The sequence below is a fragment of the Falco rusticolus genome, chromosome 8, assembly GCF_015220075.1.
Source record: "Falco rusticolus isolate bFalRus1 chromosome 8, bFalRus1.pri, whole genome shotgun sequence".
Taxonomy (NCBI): Eukaryota; Metazoa; Chordata; class Aves; order Falconiformes; family Falconidae; genus Falco; species Falco rusticolus.
This window is the reverse complement of record NC_051194.1, coordinates 61,183,641-61,200,557: the sequence shown is the minus strand read 5'-3', so window position 1 is coordinate 61,200,557 and position 16,917 is coordinate 61,183,641. Positions and strand designations below refer to the sequence as shown.

At 44.6% G+C, this 16,917-nt stretch overlaps 1 protein-coding gene across 1 annotated transcript; it reads left to right on the top strand.

Annotated features, from left to right (window-relative positions):
* The first annotated feature begins 702 nt into the window (after window positions 1–702).
* NEMP2 (nuclear envelope integral membrane protein 2) lies at window positions 703–16,205 on the top strand. Its single transcript, XM_037396890.1, has 9 exons — window positions 703–815; window positions 3,268–3,383; window positions 4,974–5,202; window positions 5,373–5,445; window positions 6,456–6,549; window positions 7,264–7,378; window positions 8,033–8,258; window positions 10,514–10,690; window positions 12,848–16,205. Exons 1-9 carry the CDS (start codon window positions 716–718, stop codon window positions 13,071–13,073), a joined length of 1,356 nt encoding a protein of 451 aa, XP_037252787.1. The 5' UTR covers window positions 703–715; the 3' UTR covers window positions 13,074–16,205.
* The last annotated feature ends 712 nt before the right edge of the window (window positions 16,206–16,917 follow it).

The window sequence follows — 16,917 nt, the reverse complement described above, 5'->3', positions numbered from 1 at the left end:
AGCTTTATATACTCAGCACGATGTTCTACCAGCTCGGCTCGGCTGTCCTCCCCCTGCCTCCCCGTGCCCCTCCAGCTGGCAGGGCCCAAGGAACTGAAAAGTCCTTGGCTTAATATAAATACTACCCAGGAACAACTAAAGCCATCAGCGTGCTATCAACACTGTTCTCACACCAAACCCAAAACACAGCAGTGCACCAGCTACTAAGAAGAAAATTAACTCTGCTAAGAGGAAAATTAACGCTATCCCAGGCGAGACCAGGGCAGTGGGCATGGAGGCAAGCCACAGCGCCTCGCCTCCGCGGGGCGGCTGCCTGGGCAGAGGCCGGGCAGCACCACAGCCTGTCCGGCAGTTTGGGACCAATTTGTACCCGACCCACGCGGGCAGCGGGCCCGCCGCTCAGCCAGGCAGGGCCACCGCCGCCGGAACGGTTCCGCTGCGCTGCTACATGCGTATTTCTTTTTCTTTCCAGCGCACACGCTGAACTCGGCGGAAGCCCCGAGGCACAGGGCAGAGATGCCACAGGCGGGCTGTAGGGCAGCAGGAGAGCGCCGCGGCAGCCCCCCCAGAGGCCCTGCCCGGAGCCGGGCTCCCGCGCCCCGCGGCCCCGAGCGGTGGGCAGGCTGGGCCGGGCCGGGTCGCACCGCCCCTTCCCTTCCCTTCCCTGCCCCTTCCCCTTGCCGCAGCCCGCCCTCCCGGAGCCGGCGGCCGCCCCATGAGCCCGCCGCGGCCGCCCGGCCGCTGGCAGCGCCCCCGAGCCCCACTGGGGCTGGGGCTGCTCCTCCTGGCGCTGGCCGGGGCGGCACCGCCTGCAGGTACTGGCCTTCCCCTCCCGCCCCCGGCGGTCCCTTTCCCCTGCCCGGAGGGGTCACAGGCGGGGGTCGGGGGGGTCGCTCCTCACACACATACCCCGCGCCCGCGGGGACAGGCGCGGGGGACACGCTGGCTGCCCTGCGTTCCCCTCAGGCGCCACCGCTGCCGGTACCGCGCGGCCCCGGCCTCTGCCGCGGCCCAAAATGGCGCTGCCCTGAGGAGAGGCCGGGGCCGCCGGCTGCCAGCGGCCAGGCGCGCCCCTGAGGCGCTTTGCTCCTTTTCTGTTTGCCGTTTTCTTCGGCTTGTCCCGGCTCCGTTCAGTTCCCGTGAGAATATTCATTCAGGGGCGGGAGAGCGGCGCGGAGCAAGGGGCCCGCTGCCGTCCCCTCGGCAGGGCCGCGGGCATGGGGCGCCGGCTCTCGCCTGTGTGCCTCCCGCGGGCTTCTTCACGGCTTGGCTCAGGAGAAGTGGGTGCGGAATAGGTTTTGTTTGTTTGCTTGTTTTGTTTTGTTTTTTTAACGAGAGCAGGGAAGACCCTGGAGGTTTTTCTCAGTTGGCAGCAGCGATGCATTAACTCAATAAACTGCCCCCAGCCCCCGTGCCTTCCCTTGGCGTTCCCAAGCCTTGGGCATCTGCTGCCTTCCACAGCAGGTGCCGGTTCTCCGCTGCTCCGAATTGAAAACTTGGGAACTGCCCGCTCTGTGTGTCCTCCCAGCAGCCAAAATCATCCTCCATCTCACAGTTCAGAAGCACTTTTCCTTTTGGGACATGTTTCATTCTATGGAGCTGATCTCGTGTTTGAAGGGAATTATTTTTTCTGAAGAAAATACCTTGGGGGTGGCAGGGAAGAAATATTTGCTGGCGTTGGCTATGGAGGACATCACTTCTAACGTGGTGGGATGGGTTATCCGATGGGACAAAATCATAACACACCCTGTGGGGATGCTGTGGGCTCCTCGGCTGCGTTTTGGTTCTGCCAGGGTATTGCTGTTTTCTGTCACCAGATTATCTTGGTCCTAGCCCTGGGTAGTGCCCAGCCTCACCTGCTGGCTGCGTCAGTTGGCAGCACTTCAGAGGCAAAAGAATCCTTTTGCAACTTCATCTGATGGCTTTTATGGAAGTGCCTTGTCAAGAGGTACCGCCAGCCCTTGTCAGAAGGGTTGTGTGCCCTTTTGCCGTGGATGAAAATTAATCAGATGGCTGATTTTTCACAATAAATATGCCCAGGTTCTAAGTTTAAACCAATTTACTTTAGCGGGATCATCTGTGGGCACTTTAATTCTAGAATGACACAATAAACTTACATAAGAACATCCACACAGGTATTTTTCATTGGCTTAATTAAATTGGTTAGAAAATAATTTAGCCTAAGTTCAGATTCCTTGTAGAGAGACAGGGCAGGTTTTTACCTGCAAACAGTATCTCCTTGTCCAGATTAAGACTGTTTTGCACATACTTATTGTGCTGCTCCGAGTGTATGACAGTGTTTTAGCAGTTATTACTGAGCTTGGCTTAGACCTACATTTTCTATTCAGTGAGCCAGATGATTCCCTCTGTTCAGATCTGTAATTATTTCCTTTATTCTTCTCTTTAATTATGCTCCTGGAACGCTGCTGTAATGCACTGTAGGGTATATTTTACACATGTATATAGATCAGGATGTATGTTATTCTTCAAAGTTTGCTCCATAAATCTTTTAGGTGCATTTCTGCTCAAAAGTGCAACCTGATTCTGAAGATCGTAGGGGCTTGCTGACATTTCAGGAGAGTTAGACCAGTTAGCATCCCTAATTAAATGACTTAATGGCAAGCTATCTGTGCATTTGCCTTACTACAGTCATGGCTGGACTATGGCAGGAAAATTTGTTTTTAAAAAGAAAGTTGTGTTCTTTAACATTAGAAATGCTTCCGAGGGAGAGGAGTATGATTTCTGCAATCAGCAGCTGTGTCATGTGCTAAATGACTATTTTAATATGTAAGCCTGTTTACCTGCTCAGACTCCCACATTGTTGCATTCACCACCGGTATAAGCATTGACTCCAGTGGAGTTAACACCCACTCATGCCAGCAGTGAATTTGGCCCAAAGGCTCTATTCCAGTGCCATCAAAATACTGATACCGAAGCCAATCTTCTATGGATTACATTTTTTAAAAAAATATCACCCTAGATAGTTCATTTATTTTTCCAAAGGTGTTTGCAATTTCCTCTGGGCCCTAAATTACTTGATTTGAATTTATCTGATTCAAATGTAATTTTTTTTTTTTTTTAAATTAAGGAAGTAATTTGGATTTTCATCTAAATCATACTGAACACGCTACCCTGCAGCATAGCTTTTACATTTGGTTATCTGCAAGCTGCTTGTGATTCCCTCGGCATATACAACAATGGAAAGGAACAAAATTATACATTTGTATTTGATGCATATGTAAAATTAACTTTTCTGCTCTCTCCCAGGTAGAAATTGTAGCTTTTTGCAGGAAATGGATGTCATCCAGAATCAGGATGAAAACTGCTACTGCTATATGCAAAACAGAACCATTCACTTGCAGTACGTTTGGTCAACTCTTCAGGTAAGAGGCTGTTTGGGGGGATCATTCAGCTATGCAACACATTTCACGTGAACTTTTGCCAGCAAAGTGAATGATCAGTTAGCGAGATCAAAGTGGTGTGTCCGTGTCATTAGTAGTTGGAACGGTGTATAGGTAGGACCATGATAAAAATGCAGCATTGTGATCCTCCACTTTGGATACAGTGGGTTTTGGTCTTTTTATTAGAAGGATGTCAACCAGGCTAACAGTATGATGCCACACAAACATTAGCACAGACTTGCGTATTATTTTGTCACACGCCTTTTCTATTGATAGACCACTGTTAACCTTGTTAACTGCATTATCACCAAACGCCTTTAGAAAGCTTCTAAATTTGAGGATAAAATGCAGTTCTGTGACTCACTCACTGTAGCACACCAGGCCACAGTATAGGAACCCAAGGTGTATTAGATTGTGACTAATGAAAAAACAGCAGCAGCAGTGTGTTTCTGTTTTTCTGAGTAACAGAGTCATCTTGCAAGAAACATGTTTAGAGATTAGCTCGAAACAATATAAAAATCTCTTTATGGTGGAAGCAATAACAGCTAAAGGAAAAACAGACTCTGTGTGGTTCCTTTTTTTTTTTTCCTGGGAAGCATGTCTCCAGACAAAGGAAGGAAACCATTCCACTTCATTTCTGTTGGAGGAATTTGCTCTCAGCTATAAGGCAGAAGAACATCTGTCTGTTCCCAGGACTATTTTCCTCAGGAACATGCTGTGGATGTTTTTATGAACGGTAGCAGACTTCAGGTGGTCAAAGCCTCCAGCAGTCACACACACTTTCCTGGAGTAAATGTTTAATAGCAGGAAGTTCCGATTTTTCCCACAACAAATTGCTTGCTAACATGTTGCCTCTTCTCCCAGTAGAAGCCTGGTTTATTACCTGTTGCATCACTTTTTTGTAGATGGGTCTTTGTTGTCTAGCAGGCCCTGACTGAGAGCTCACAATGAATCACAATCTTTAGGAAGGTGATCCCATCTCAGAAGATGGATGAGATCTTTTACCAGGGTGGTGGCGGAGGGTGCTAGGAACTAGCAAGAAACCCCAAAATACCCAACAGGAACATGCTTGTATTTAAATTTCTGGTTATGATACTCCTCATTTTCCTTATCGCTCTTCTGTCCCTAACATGAAGACTGCATTATTAACCACAAGAAAAGAAAGTCCTATTTCTTACGGTTCAGGGGGGGAATGGGGAAGCGTATGAGCATCCATAAAAGAAACTGTAGTCAAATATTACTGGTAATGTTTACAAATACTGCTGGTGTGTGGGCATGTGTTATGGTAAAACCAAACTCACCAAGCTTTTGGATGGGTTTGAGGCCCTTCCATAGAATGTTGCTGGCATTGAATTCTCTGGATTACCTTGCAAGGCCTAAACAATTAATCTTTGCATAATATAAATAACTAATGTTAAACAATTATGAATTGCACTAGCATTTTATTCTCAAGCTCTCTATACTGATTGATTTTCGTTGTCTCATACATGGCTTATATGCTGCATAGTTCAGAAAACCAAAATAAAGCCGTGAATCTGAGCTGCTTCTCTGTGTATTCTTGTTTGGTTTTAGGTGAAAGTTAACAGCAGAGAAGTGTTCACCTTTGAGCCTATTTCAGAAAAAAGCAACTGTCGTAATTCAGAAACTGTTTTTGAGTTTGCTGCATGTGCTGTTCAAATCTTCTGGAAACCGGAGACATCCACGGAAACTTCCATACGCATAAAACAATATGGAGAGGATATTTGTTTTAAAATACAGCCCTTCAAAACCAAACCGTACACTGTGCGTGTGGAACGAGAAAGTAAGTAGCGAGTCTTTCAGTTCAGATTAGATAGTTCAGTCTGCCAGTGTTACTGAATGTACCATCTCTTCTGTAAGAAGCTTGCGACTTTTCTATTGATATTTTATATAATCAGAATTTCAGGTTTAATTAGTCTAAAGTCCATTTCTGTTTTTCCCCCCTTTTTTTAGTGCTAGATGGAAGGCTCTTGTTTTTGTTTATAGCTGGAATTTTTCTGTTCCATTTTGCAAACAGCCTGAGCAGGTGAGTGCTAGCTGCTGTTTTTTGACCTTCTTTCCCAAAGCCTGTGTGAATCTTTGGTCTGTTTTCTAAGCTAAAGAGGTGGTTCTTTGGGAAACTGAAATAAGGAAACTGAGCATATATTTAAAACCTCTTCATACCATTTGTGTTTGGACAGATTGTGACATACGTTGGAGTGCTGCACTCTTATTAATCACTTAGCTGTGTTAGGGTCCTTGTATCCAAGCTTCCTGCACGGGGCAACACCAAGACAATACTCAGTGTCGATTCAGAAAAACTTTTTCTCTGTTGTGTAAACCAGTGAGTGAGGTTAGCTGAATGCTAAATAATGCTGCGTGTGTGGTCAGTGGTGCCTTCCTGCATGGAGGACTGCTTCAGATGAGGCCACGTGGGGCCTCGTCTGCCTCCACCTTTGTGCCAGCCTTGCCCCATCATTCTTTTGATGCACGTTTTGCATAGCATGTAAGGGAGGGTACTTAATTGTTGTAGCAAAACATGTGGCCCATGACTTCAAAGCAAAGTGAGTCACAAATTAATTGTCAGGAGACACCTTGAAAACAAGCAGAGAGCAGTAGGTTTAATAGAGTTAACTCTGAAAGTCAGACTTCATAAATGCATAAGCTTGGAAAAAAATTTGTGGGTTTGTGGAGGGTTTTTTTGCATTTTAAATTCAAAAAAATAAAACTTTTCTTGCCGTACAGAACTATATCGGTACATGGAAGAAAATGAAATTACTAGAAACTAGAAGGTCAGTGAAATCAGAAATAGTGTGAGCTTTAAAAAACTCAACACTATTTCCTAGCCTGTAACAACTCCAGTGACCTTAAGTATCCGTTGGGAATTTTTTCTTACACAAGTTTAGTATCTGAAGTGGGTCTGTTGACCATGTAACTGCAGTTCTTAACTTACAGCTGCATTAAGTACTTTTTGAAGATCACTGCTGTTTTTACAAATGTTGGCATCTTAACCAATTACAAATCATACTTCTCACTGTATTCTCTCTTTTCTTACAGGAGTACCAAGTTCTTTTACCTTTCTGGAATAATACTGGGTGTTCTTGCTCTGCTAGTCTTTGTCCTGTTGACACTTAAAAGGTTTATTCCAAGGGTAAATCTGCACTTACTAGACAAAATAATAATCAACATCATAATATAGGAAGTTGAGAGTACAGAGCCAGATTCTGACCTTGCTGTGTTTTTGTGGCCAGGTAACTGCACTGAAATGACTGCAGCTTTGCTTGTGTCAAGTAAATATAAATAGGTCAGAATCTAAATTCTAGTTAGCTTGCTCCTGAGTTTAAACCCAACAGGAGATTGCTGATGTACAAGAGGGTTTATTCTGAAAGATATATTATTTTCATGGGACCAGAGCTAAGCTTACTTTTGAAACTATGAATCAATCTAAATCAAAATGTAGTTTTAGTAGCAACTGGGACAGATTCTCTTCTGTTCACCAGAGACGATTAATTGCAAGGCAGATGTGAATTTTTCCTGTACTTTTACAAAGTCTGTGCATTCCCACAATATTGCTGAGATACGTTAATTGGGAATACACTGCAATAAGCTTATACCATGGCATAGGAACACGATACACAAATACAGAGGTACAGTTGCGCCACTTAAAATTGGTATTGCTGAGTTGTAGCATGCAGAGCACTCTGCAGTGGAAGTCTTAACACAAATCGTAAGCCCTGTAGGTCTACCAAATACCACATCCAATTTTGTTTGGGAGTTCCCTTGCCCACAATGGTCCCGATTCTGACTTGAAATTTTTCGATAATTTTAAAGTTTTGTTAAAATGTGGGTTTTTTTAAATTTCCAGCGCAGTACCTTCTGGATCTTAATGGGTGGCTGCTGGATGTTCTCCCTCTATTTTATTTACTGCTTCAAAGAGAATACGCAGTGGTTGTGGTCTGAACACAGAAACTACTTGCTGGGTAAGAAAATTATCAAAAAATGTGCTGCAGATTTTGCCGAAATTTAGTGGCTAGATGGATACTTGCCCATAAAAACCAAAATCAAGTGACTTATTTATGGAGTACTTTTTTCTCCTAAGCCATGGATGTTGGGAGTATTCCAAAGGTTCCTGATCCACTCAAATGAGCATTTACTCACCGTGTATCGTTAAATAAGGAATTTATGATAGAGTGGGCCAGCAGCAGCTTTAAGAGCAGATTTTGGCTGGATTATTTGTTCATCGATTCGCCATTACCTACTTTCCCTGTAACAGCAAAAGGGCAGCTACGCTGGTTTGTATTTTGCTGGATCTGGATGCCTAAATTGCTAAGTGGCTGTGCCTGCAGGGGCTGACAGACCTATCGATCCAGCACCTGCCTCAGCATTCTTGCAATCTTGCATTGGGAGAATTCACGTGCAGCTCACAGCATTAGCTAAAGGCTGTTTGTAGATCACCTTGTGAACTCTCTGCACACTTTTGAAACATAAAGCACATACAACAGTGCAGCTATCTATAAGACAAGACACAGAAGGCTATGCTACTCAGCAGTTGCAAGCTTTGTGAAGCAGACTAATGCAATTTGTATGGGTGGTTTGCATATTTTTCTCCATGTCCTTCTTTTCTGTTTCTACAGGGTATTTTCTGGCTGTTGGAATTACCAGCTTTGCTGCTTGCTATCAGCATGGACCGCTTACCACTGAACTGAGCATCACCTTATTCACGTGGATGCTACAATTAACAGCCTTTGTGTTGATTTATTGTGGTGTCACCATACCTCAAGTTGCATATGCAGTAATAGCAGTCAGCCTCTGTTCAAAAGGCCTGCATTACCCGCTCGGTGCTGCTAGGCACATAGGCAGGTGTGTATGTATTTATGAATGTCCGAGTCCCTGTGTCACAAGGAAATCCTGGGGGCTAATAAGGAGAAAACCCTTACGCTTCAATAACTATTTATGAATTTCTAGTTCTAATTCATATTTTTACTAGATGTAAAGCTGCAATAGAAAAGGTTTAAAGCCCTGAGACACCAGAATGTAAATATTTTCCATTCGGCAGTGTTAAACACAAGTTTTGTTGTATGGAGAACAGAGAAATATGACTGTGCTCTTTAGTACAAATGTAGCACCTTCTAGTCTGCAGCAAATGGTAACCAAAACATTTGTTTGGTTGATTGATTAGACGGTAGCAATGCTGCCTTGGCTGCATGTGCGGTGAGACGATCTGTGGGTTAACTCGTACTGAATCTTACAGGATAAACCAGTGCGCTATCACCGAGAAGCAGATGTTAAAAAGTGATAGCCTGTGTCGGTTAGATAGTGTAGACTTCAGAGATTAAAAATCCGTGTCCAAAAAAATAATGGTTTCCATTGAGTCTAGCTTTCCAAGGTGATTGTCCTAGATGTACATGTCTACCTTTAATTCATGGCAACAGTCTGTTACTGCTGCGGAGACAGTCCCCCGTACTCCGGAGCCCCATTTATATTGTGGCATTTGGAACGGGAACTGCTTGCAATATGTAGACCTTAGTTTGCTAAGTACTTTGCTTAGCAACATGGGAACAACATGTTTGCTCATCCTTGAGTTTGAAGCATGTTTTATCACAAATAAAACTCTCAGATGAAGATTTTAAGAAGTCCTGCCAATTTACATCTGTTTTTTACCTTCAGTGATGGCATCCAGATTAAGAAGTCTTTAGTGCGGAGTCTTCCGTACCTGTGGACTTCTGCTGAACTGCAGAACGCCAGGAAGAGGCAAAGGCTAGAACTGGCATAAGCAAAAGAATAAAAACCAAATAATTTTTTCGTCTTAGCCTTTTAGACATTTATTAGTTTTTAAGAACGTGCCGTTGTGCTCTTGTGCTCTTTTTAGATGTTGAATTGTGGACTGCGTTAAAGCTTTTTTATATTAGGTAGAATTTATCGTATGTTACAGTCTGATTTTTGCCTGCAGCTGATGAGCACCAGCTGTTTCAAAGGCAACATATAGGACCAATACTGACCTGATGTGAGCAGGCTCAGCTCACTCTGAAATCAGTAAGATTTGGCTACGAGTTCACAGAAGTCAGAACATACCTGTTTTACCCTGAAACACTGTTGTTTGTTCTCCATGTGGACCTCCTCCCCACCCCCCCACCATGAACTCATGCTTCTATAAAGCCAAAATACAGGTCTACAAATCTCTCTTGTGGGAATAACAGGGTTGGGTTTTTTTCTGTTTCAAAACACTAAGCAGTAGCACCCAACTGTGAGGCCACGATGCCAGGTACACAGTGGAGAGCATCAGATGTATCAAAATAATTAAGAATCTTGCGTTACTTGTTTTTAAGCTCAGTAGATTCCACTGAGCCAGCAAGACCTTTGCCATTTGAGCTGAACGAGGGCTACAGTTCATTCTTGCTTTGCGGGGAAGTAAGGAGTAAAGTTGAACGCTGCTGGTTGCAGCAGGTGTTTTTATGTAGAGCTGAAAGTTTTATGGGCATCCAGCCCTTGCTTATCTTAACTCATCACAACATTTAAATTGAAAGCAGTCGACAGAAGGGAACAGAACATGGCACACTTTCTAATTGATATCTAATTATATTATACATCGCTATGCAGCAGCTAAAAAAACATCAGATTGTAAACATTTTGGCCTCAGACTACTCAGTTTTGTAATTTAAAGCAAGATTTAAGAGAAGCGATCTAGTAAACAACATGAACAACTCATAACAGACTTGGAGCATTGCTTATCTTTGATGTTACATATGCAGACTGGGTTTTGATTCAGCCCATGTCTGCACAGACACATTTTGCATATTGCACCTAAAAATGGCTGAGCAAGCAGCCATCTATTTAATTCTGTGAGATTTTAGTCCATGCGTACACAACAAGGACGTGATCAAAAGCTCATTAGATACCATTCTGTGGAATTCTACAACTTTGGTGAAGACCTGAGGTAAACAGGCTAGTAAACATTAGATTTCTCCTCCTATAAAATGTTGGTGCAAGAATGTAGCTTGTCTTAAAAGGATAAAGGTGGTTAAAGCATGTTAATAGCAGGTAGTAGAGAAAAGGACAGACAATAATTATGTGCCAGAAGACTTCAGAAATACTAATTGTTTTCATTTCATTTCCAGAAAAATGAAGAATCGCTTTAAATCAAAAAAGTTAGTGTTTAAATGGCTTACTGAAGAGGAGTATCGAGAACAAGGTGAAACAGAAACGATCAGAGCTCTGGAGGAGCTCCGCTCATTCTGCAGGAACCCCGACTTCCCCTCGTGGTTAGCTGTATCCAAACTCCAGTCCCCACAAAGGTAAGAATTTCTGGCTTCTCTAAAACAGGGAACGCACTGCACAGATGCTGCTGCACAGCGGACCCAAATGCTACTTCAGGCACTGTTCCAGGTGCGTTTATCTTGCATGCAGTCAGACATGCCGGGAGCTTTATCTTCTTGAGCAATCCCACTAAAGACCACGGCCACACCTCTCAAGGATATTACTTGCTGGTGGTATTAAACCCCCCGACCATAAATTACTCTGAGAGTTTGCAGATGTTCACGGGTAATTTGTGGTAATGGCAGCTTTCCTTAAACTTACAGGTTTCCTACAGTGCCTCTGTAAGTTCCTACACAGCCACCCAGGTGGCTGTCTAACCAGTGAAATGCTCCTTCCTTCAGTTTGAAGAGCAGTACACTTTTGCATTGTGCAAAATTGGGGCAGGTTGAAGATACATGCTCAAATTTACCTGTATGAAGCTCTCCAACTGCAAACCCGCACAGCCAAGGCATCCTGTTACTTGAAGTATCAACCAATATCTAAGACTAAGAATACAAAGAAACCGATGCCTGCACCTAGGAAGTATAGCAGAAGAGCTACTTCAGATAGAGCTTAAGAGACAAACTTAAGACAAATACGGGTTGGAAAGGCTTAGGTTAAGTACAGCCAGAAAATCTTGCAGAATATAAAATTAATAATAGCAGCGTATTTCCATCAAAACCCAAACTGCAAGATAGCAGAAGCAGAGTTTCACATATTAGCCAGCCACAAAGACTTGGCCTTTGCCACAGAACCAAGTGTCATAATTTCAAAGGGGCCCCAGTCCGCTTGGAATTTAATCAATAAAAAGTTAAAACTAGTTTCAGAACCTTCATCTTCCTTGGACGGGCACACACAGACAGCCTCTCTGCCAGGTTTTATAGATTTCCTGTTGAACCACCTTATTTTCTAAGCTACTTTCATTCTGTAACATGATTGAAAGATATAAAAAGTGAAAACTCACTGCAGTATTGTAGAACAAAATACTGCCAAATGCACAAAACAAACAGCTGAGACACGTATTTTCTAGCCATCACTTAGTTAATACAGTTCTTATAAACTGTTCACTACAAAAATACAATAACGGAAAGGACAACCAAGGGGGGTCTGATTTACAGTCGAGTACCCCTCCAAGCTTCCATTAAGAATCAGAAGACAGTTCAACACAAGGCAAACCTGTAAAACAGCCAGCCCAGTGCTGTTCTCCATTTAGACTAACAGTGCTTCCAAGAAGAACGAGGTGACAACATTCATCTCACAGAAATGTTAAGTCTAAAATGTAAATTATTGATCAGTTTACCAGAACTCCAGAATGTAGCTGCACTTCCTTTTTCCTGCATTTCTCTGATGCTGTCGACACTTACCCAGGTGTCAGAACCGCCGTCTGTTTCCACATGCTTGCCAGAAACCTCCAGCTCCCTTCTCTCTCTTCAACGTAGCCGTCCACTGAAAGTTAAGGTTTGTGGCGGACTGAAATGCAGGGGCAGCGCTCGTTCATGCTTTGTTCTGCCAGACCTCCAGTTTGGCATTGCCTTGGAGCAGCTGCAGAACTCCTGCAGCTCCAGGTTCACCAAAAGCAGGAATTCGTTGGCAAGACTTAAGCTCAGCTTGCCCGGGGCGCGCATGCAGTATGAAAAGCAAGGTGATAGATAGCACAGCAGTGTAGGAATGTGAAGTTCTCACCATGTTTCCTTTCATAGCAAAGTCAACTTACCTGAATTCTTACAGCCTTTGTCTCAGATATGCTGCAACAGCTTTAATTTATTTTCAGAAGCTGAAATACCACCTATCCAACTGTACCAATGCTTACTCTGGATTACCCCACGAGTACTGACAAGATGTGAAAACCAAGTTAGATCTTGCTTAGTCACAAGACCTCGCAGATGGCCTCCAGAAGAGCAAGTTACTTATATAGAAAAGACTGAAGACTGAAAAGATGAGGCAGGAAAACAAACGTTTAGGGTCACTGCCATCTGTTGTGATTTACTCTGCTGTTCAGGACTCCCTAGCTCATGCCGCAGCTTCCCCTCATTCGCACTGCCGGGGGACACGTCCTTACAACATCCCTGCTTAATTGGCAGCATCCCCTGCATTTACAGCGGGTTTTTTTTTTTCGTTTCTCAGCTGATCACTTCTCCCTTTAAAAATCTTAACAGGTTTGCAGGTTTTGTTCTGGGATCTCCCCATATCTCACCTGCAGAGGCAAAGGCCCACGATGAGGAATACGGCATTGGGAGCTTGTTCCTGGAAGAGCAGCTCTTTGAGACAAGGGCAGAATCTCAGCAAGATGATCCAGCCAATTCCATCCATGAAGGAGATGAGGAGGATGAAGATGAAAGGCATCAACAGATTGCATTTCCATATGCTACTGAGGTGCTCTGAGCTTTGGGAAATAACCAAGAAGGGAGGGAAAACACATTCGTCCTGGAAAGGAAGGATGCAGACCAAGAACTCATGCTTGGTGCTTTCTGGTGGTTGCTGGGGGACAAACAAGGATTTTTGAAAAAAACATTTCCCGAATCACACAGAAGGAAACCACAGGGGCTGTTCAAGTGAAGAGGACTCTCACGCTACTGATACTTTAACTGGGGAAGTAAGCCTTGCTTATTTCCAAAGCAAGTACTGGCAGCAGCCTGTCCCACCGGGATGCTTGGGTTTTCCAAGGATATGACCTCCAGAAAATAGAGGATCTGTTTAGGTCCTTTTCATTGTCAGGTCCTCTGTACTGAGCACTAGAGCGAGGAGAAGCCATTATTAATACTCTGTTGAGTACCCTATGTGTCAACAATTTTAGTAATGCTGCTAGCGTGCCGATTAACTACTGTTAGTGAGACGTTCCAGTGCTAAGGATCAATAGAGAGTCAACACAGGTGAACGAGATTTGTTTGCTCCTCTGACTAGGCTTGCTGTCTGTTAGCTTCATTTGCCTCTCCACATTTATTTTAAGCTCCTTTTACTCTTCAGAACCCTGCCTGACTTTTTCACCCTCTACTTGTGTATCGGTTTTGGTCTTTGCTCTAGTTGTACTGCTCTGTGTTCCTTCCGTGTCCTTGTTTCTTCACATACTCACTTTTCTTCCCTGTTCTACGGGTCTGTCTGCTGAACCTTTCTTCAGTCCTCTGCTGCTCCATCTCCGATAGCTGCAGATGACTGAGGAGAGGATTTCCATTCCTAACTGTATTTTTACTAATGCTTTCAGTTTCACTGAAAGTTTCACAAAGTCTCCTTGCCTCGGACGGGTGCTGCTGGCCCTTCTGGCCCTTTCAAGGCCCAGAAAAGACAAAGGCCGAGTGAGGCTGTTTCAGCTGCCTGGAGGAGCTGCTGTCAGCAGGGCCGGAGCGGTGCTGGGCCCACATAACTGGGAATACAGACAACCCCCATACAGCTCCGCTATCCTCGGAGTACTCAGTAGTTTGCTCCTTCAGTAAAATGTGAGTGGAGAGTAATTCTTGGCAAAACAAGGAGGGAGGGATACCTGGCTCCTGCCTCCCTTTCGTCGGCCCTCTGTGGGACCTGCCACAGGAGGTGTGTGTGGAGGAACAGGAAAGAACAGGGAGAGAAATTGAGACAGATGTCTTTTCAGCTTCTGTGTGATACAGTCGTAGTAGTAGGCTGGGGAGGAGATCACGTCCCCTCAGTTCATCCACCTGCAGAGGTAATTTCCTTCTTTAGTTCTTTAAACTCTCCTGATATTCTTCTGTCCTCACCTTGCTGCTTTCCTTTACTGTCTTCCAACTGCAGAAAACAAAAGACCATTAATTCTGTCACCGTCTGATCTTACAAACGCAGCAGGAATTGCCGGTGGTGGGAAGCAGTTAGCTCCCCAGGAGGGCCCATCAGACCGGGAAACATTTGCTTTAAAAAGGGTCTCTTTTCTTTGCAACACGCCTGGAGAAGCAGCATGGCTGCGGTGGTGAGAAACCACGACAGCGCACGTGTTGTCCATCATGGACAAAGGAGAAAAGCTGTTTCCTACCAGCGCTAAGAAGTGCTGCCATACTACATTCCAAGGGTGCCTCTGTATGGAACAGGACTCAGAGCTGGTGCTTCAAAGCCTTACTTACACAGTCCTTCCTCCTTTATATCGCTTCGACTGCTTCATTTGGAAAGGGACTCTTCCGTTTCACAGCGAATTGACGCTTAACACCCTTTTGTGCCATAAATTTGTAAGAACGTATGCAGGATCTATAGCATGTTTAGCAGAGAGAAGCCCTGTCAAGGAGGTGATCCAAAATACACTCCAAACGTTAAGTCCGCAACGTTCCAGAACAGAGCAGGAGAGCTCTGCTCAGGAAAGCCACCACAGCATTCCCACATTCCCAGTTAAATTCCCACCCACACTCTGGAGGACACGCTTGGCTTAGGGGGTCTGTCGCTAGCAAGCAGCTAGAAGCATTAGCTGTTGCGAAAATGGAGGGAAGCCTCATTATCTTTGATGGTTTGGGAGGAGGATGGACACCTCTGCCCCCCCAACGATGATCTTTGTAGATCAGAGATTTATTATACCTTTGTCTATATCACCATCCTGAAAATGAAGTACTTAAAATGATTACGGATTAGTCAAAAAAGGATGCTTGAAGAGATGTCTTTAATACTAAATGGGTTTTGCATGTTCTAAACTAGACGTTTTTTCCAGTGTACTTTGTCGAACACTAAGAACGCTAAGAATTCCCATCATGTGACTTGAGGCCAAGGGGGAGAATCAGGTTTGTCCTAGCTTAAACCCACCGTTTTTCTGGATTTCCTCTCTTTACTGAGGTAGCGGTGATTATTCTTCCGTCAGTACATAATATGTATGTATATGCAATAGCCCAGATAATACATTAAGACAATATTTTACCTGGAAGAGCCCCCCAAAACCAGGCAGTTAGATTTTTCAGACACTGTCCCTTTTTCTAAATTATTTAGAACCCAGCTACAGCTACTCCAGCAAGGGGAAGGGGGAGGAAATTAATAATCAGCCCATGTTTGGAGTTGTGAAGTCCATCGTTTGTCAGGAATGGGTAAGTGCTATCCAAAGTAGAGCAGCACACCACTAAGTACATCCAAGACAGAAGTGCAGCAACATGAGAAAGGTGATGACCACTCCAGCGGGCAGCTGGTGCTGGCCTTAAAAAATCCTCCTAAGTCTGTTCTGACATTGGAAGCATTTCATAAACAAACCCCACCAAACCCAACTGCTGCCATTTGAGCACGCTGCCAACAGCGAGGCCGCTTGCGCAGCGCTGCTGTGGTGCGGGAGATTACACAGGTTTACTGAAACACACACCTTAAGTACTGCCCAGCGTTAAGCCAGAAAACCTGGGCACAGCATCTAGATGTTAAACCGTTGCCTTAACTGTTAGAAACCCTTTCTTCCTTAAGGAAGGATGAGTTACATTGATCTTCTGTTTCACGGTGTTTTTATAAAAAAGTCAGAATTTCATATTTATTTTGTATTCACACTGTACAGCATACTCAATATACTGTCTTGTACTTTACAGATTTTTTTAAAATAAAAGTATTTTTTCAGCTATGTGGTTCTCCCTTATGCATTTACTCTCTTCAGAGCAGCAGGACCTATGACAAGGAGGAGCCAAGGAAATGGTGTGTGTTCACATCCCAAGGTTTTCCCCCTTGTTGCAGATTTAAGAAACGGTAACCGTGCATTAGCTGCGGTTGCTCCAAAACTGGAGTGTCCCCTCCACCCTGATCCATCTCCCTGAAGGAACCTGCTGCTCCCACTCTCCACTCACGACAGATCCAAACCACCACAAAGCCAAATTCCTAAGGGGACAGGTGAGGCCTGGCAGTTACATCCGAACAGCACCACAAAACCCTCTCCCTGTCGTCGCTTTTGTATGCATACAAGTTAAAGGGATCAAACGGTAAAAATGTAGCTGTCCTACACCTAAGAGAACGGTAAATTCCAGACAAACGTGCTGCTGTATAGGGCAGGTGCAGTAGTGCAAACGTATTTTGTTAATCAAATGGATATCGGAAGTATTTCCACAGGAGCCGACGTGGCATGCGCTTGGCAGCCTCCACCTCAGAGCTGCTGGGTGACAAATGTAACCCGGTTTTGGCCTCCGCTCACCACGTCCCGCACACTTGCCTACCGGCCTGTTTATGATGCACGCTGGCCTGCATCCCCCTCACCCCACAGAAAGGAATGTGCGCCTACAGCCACAATGTATCACGAAAGGGATTTTAACGCCGTGCAAGAGTAGCTCCCAGGCTCTAGGTT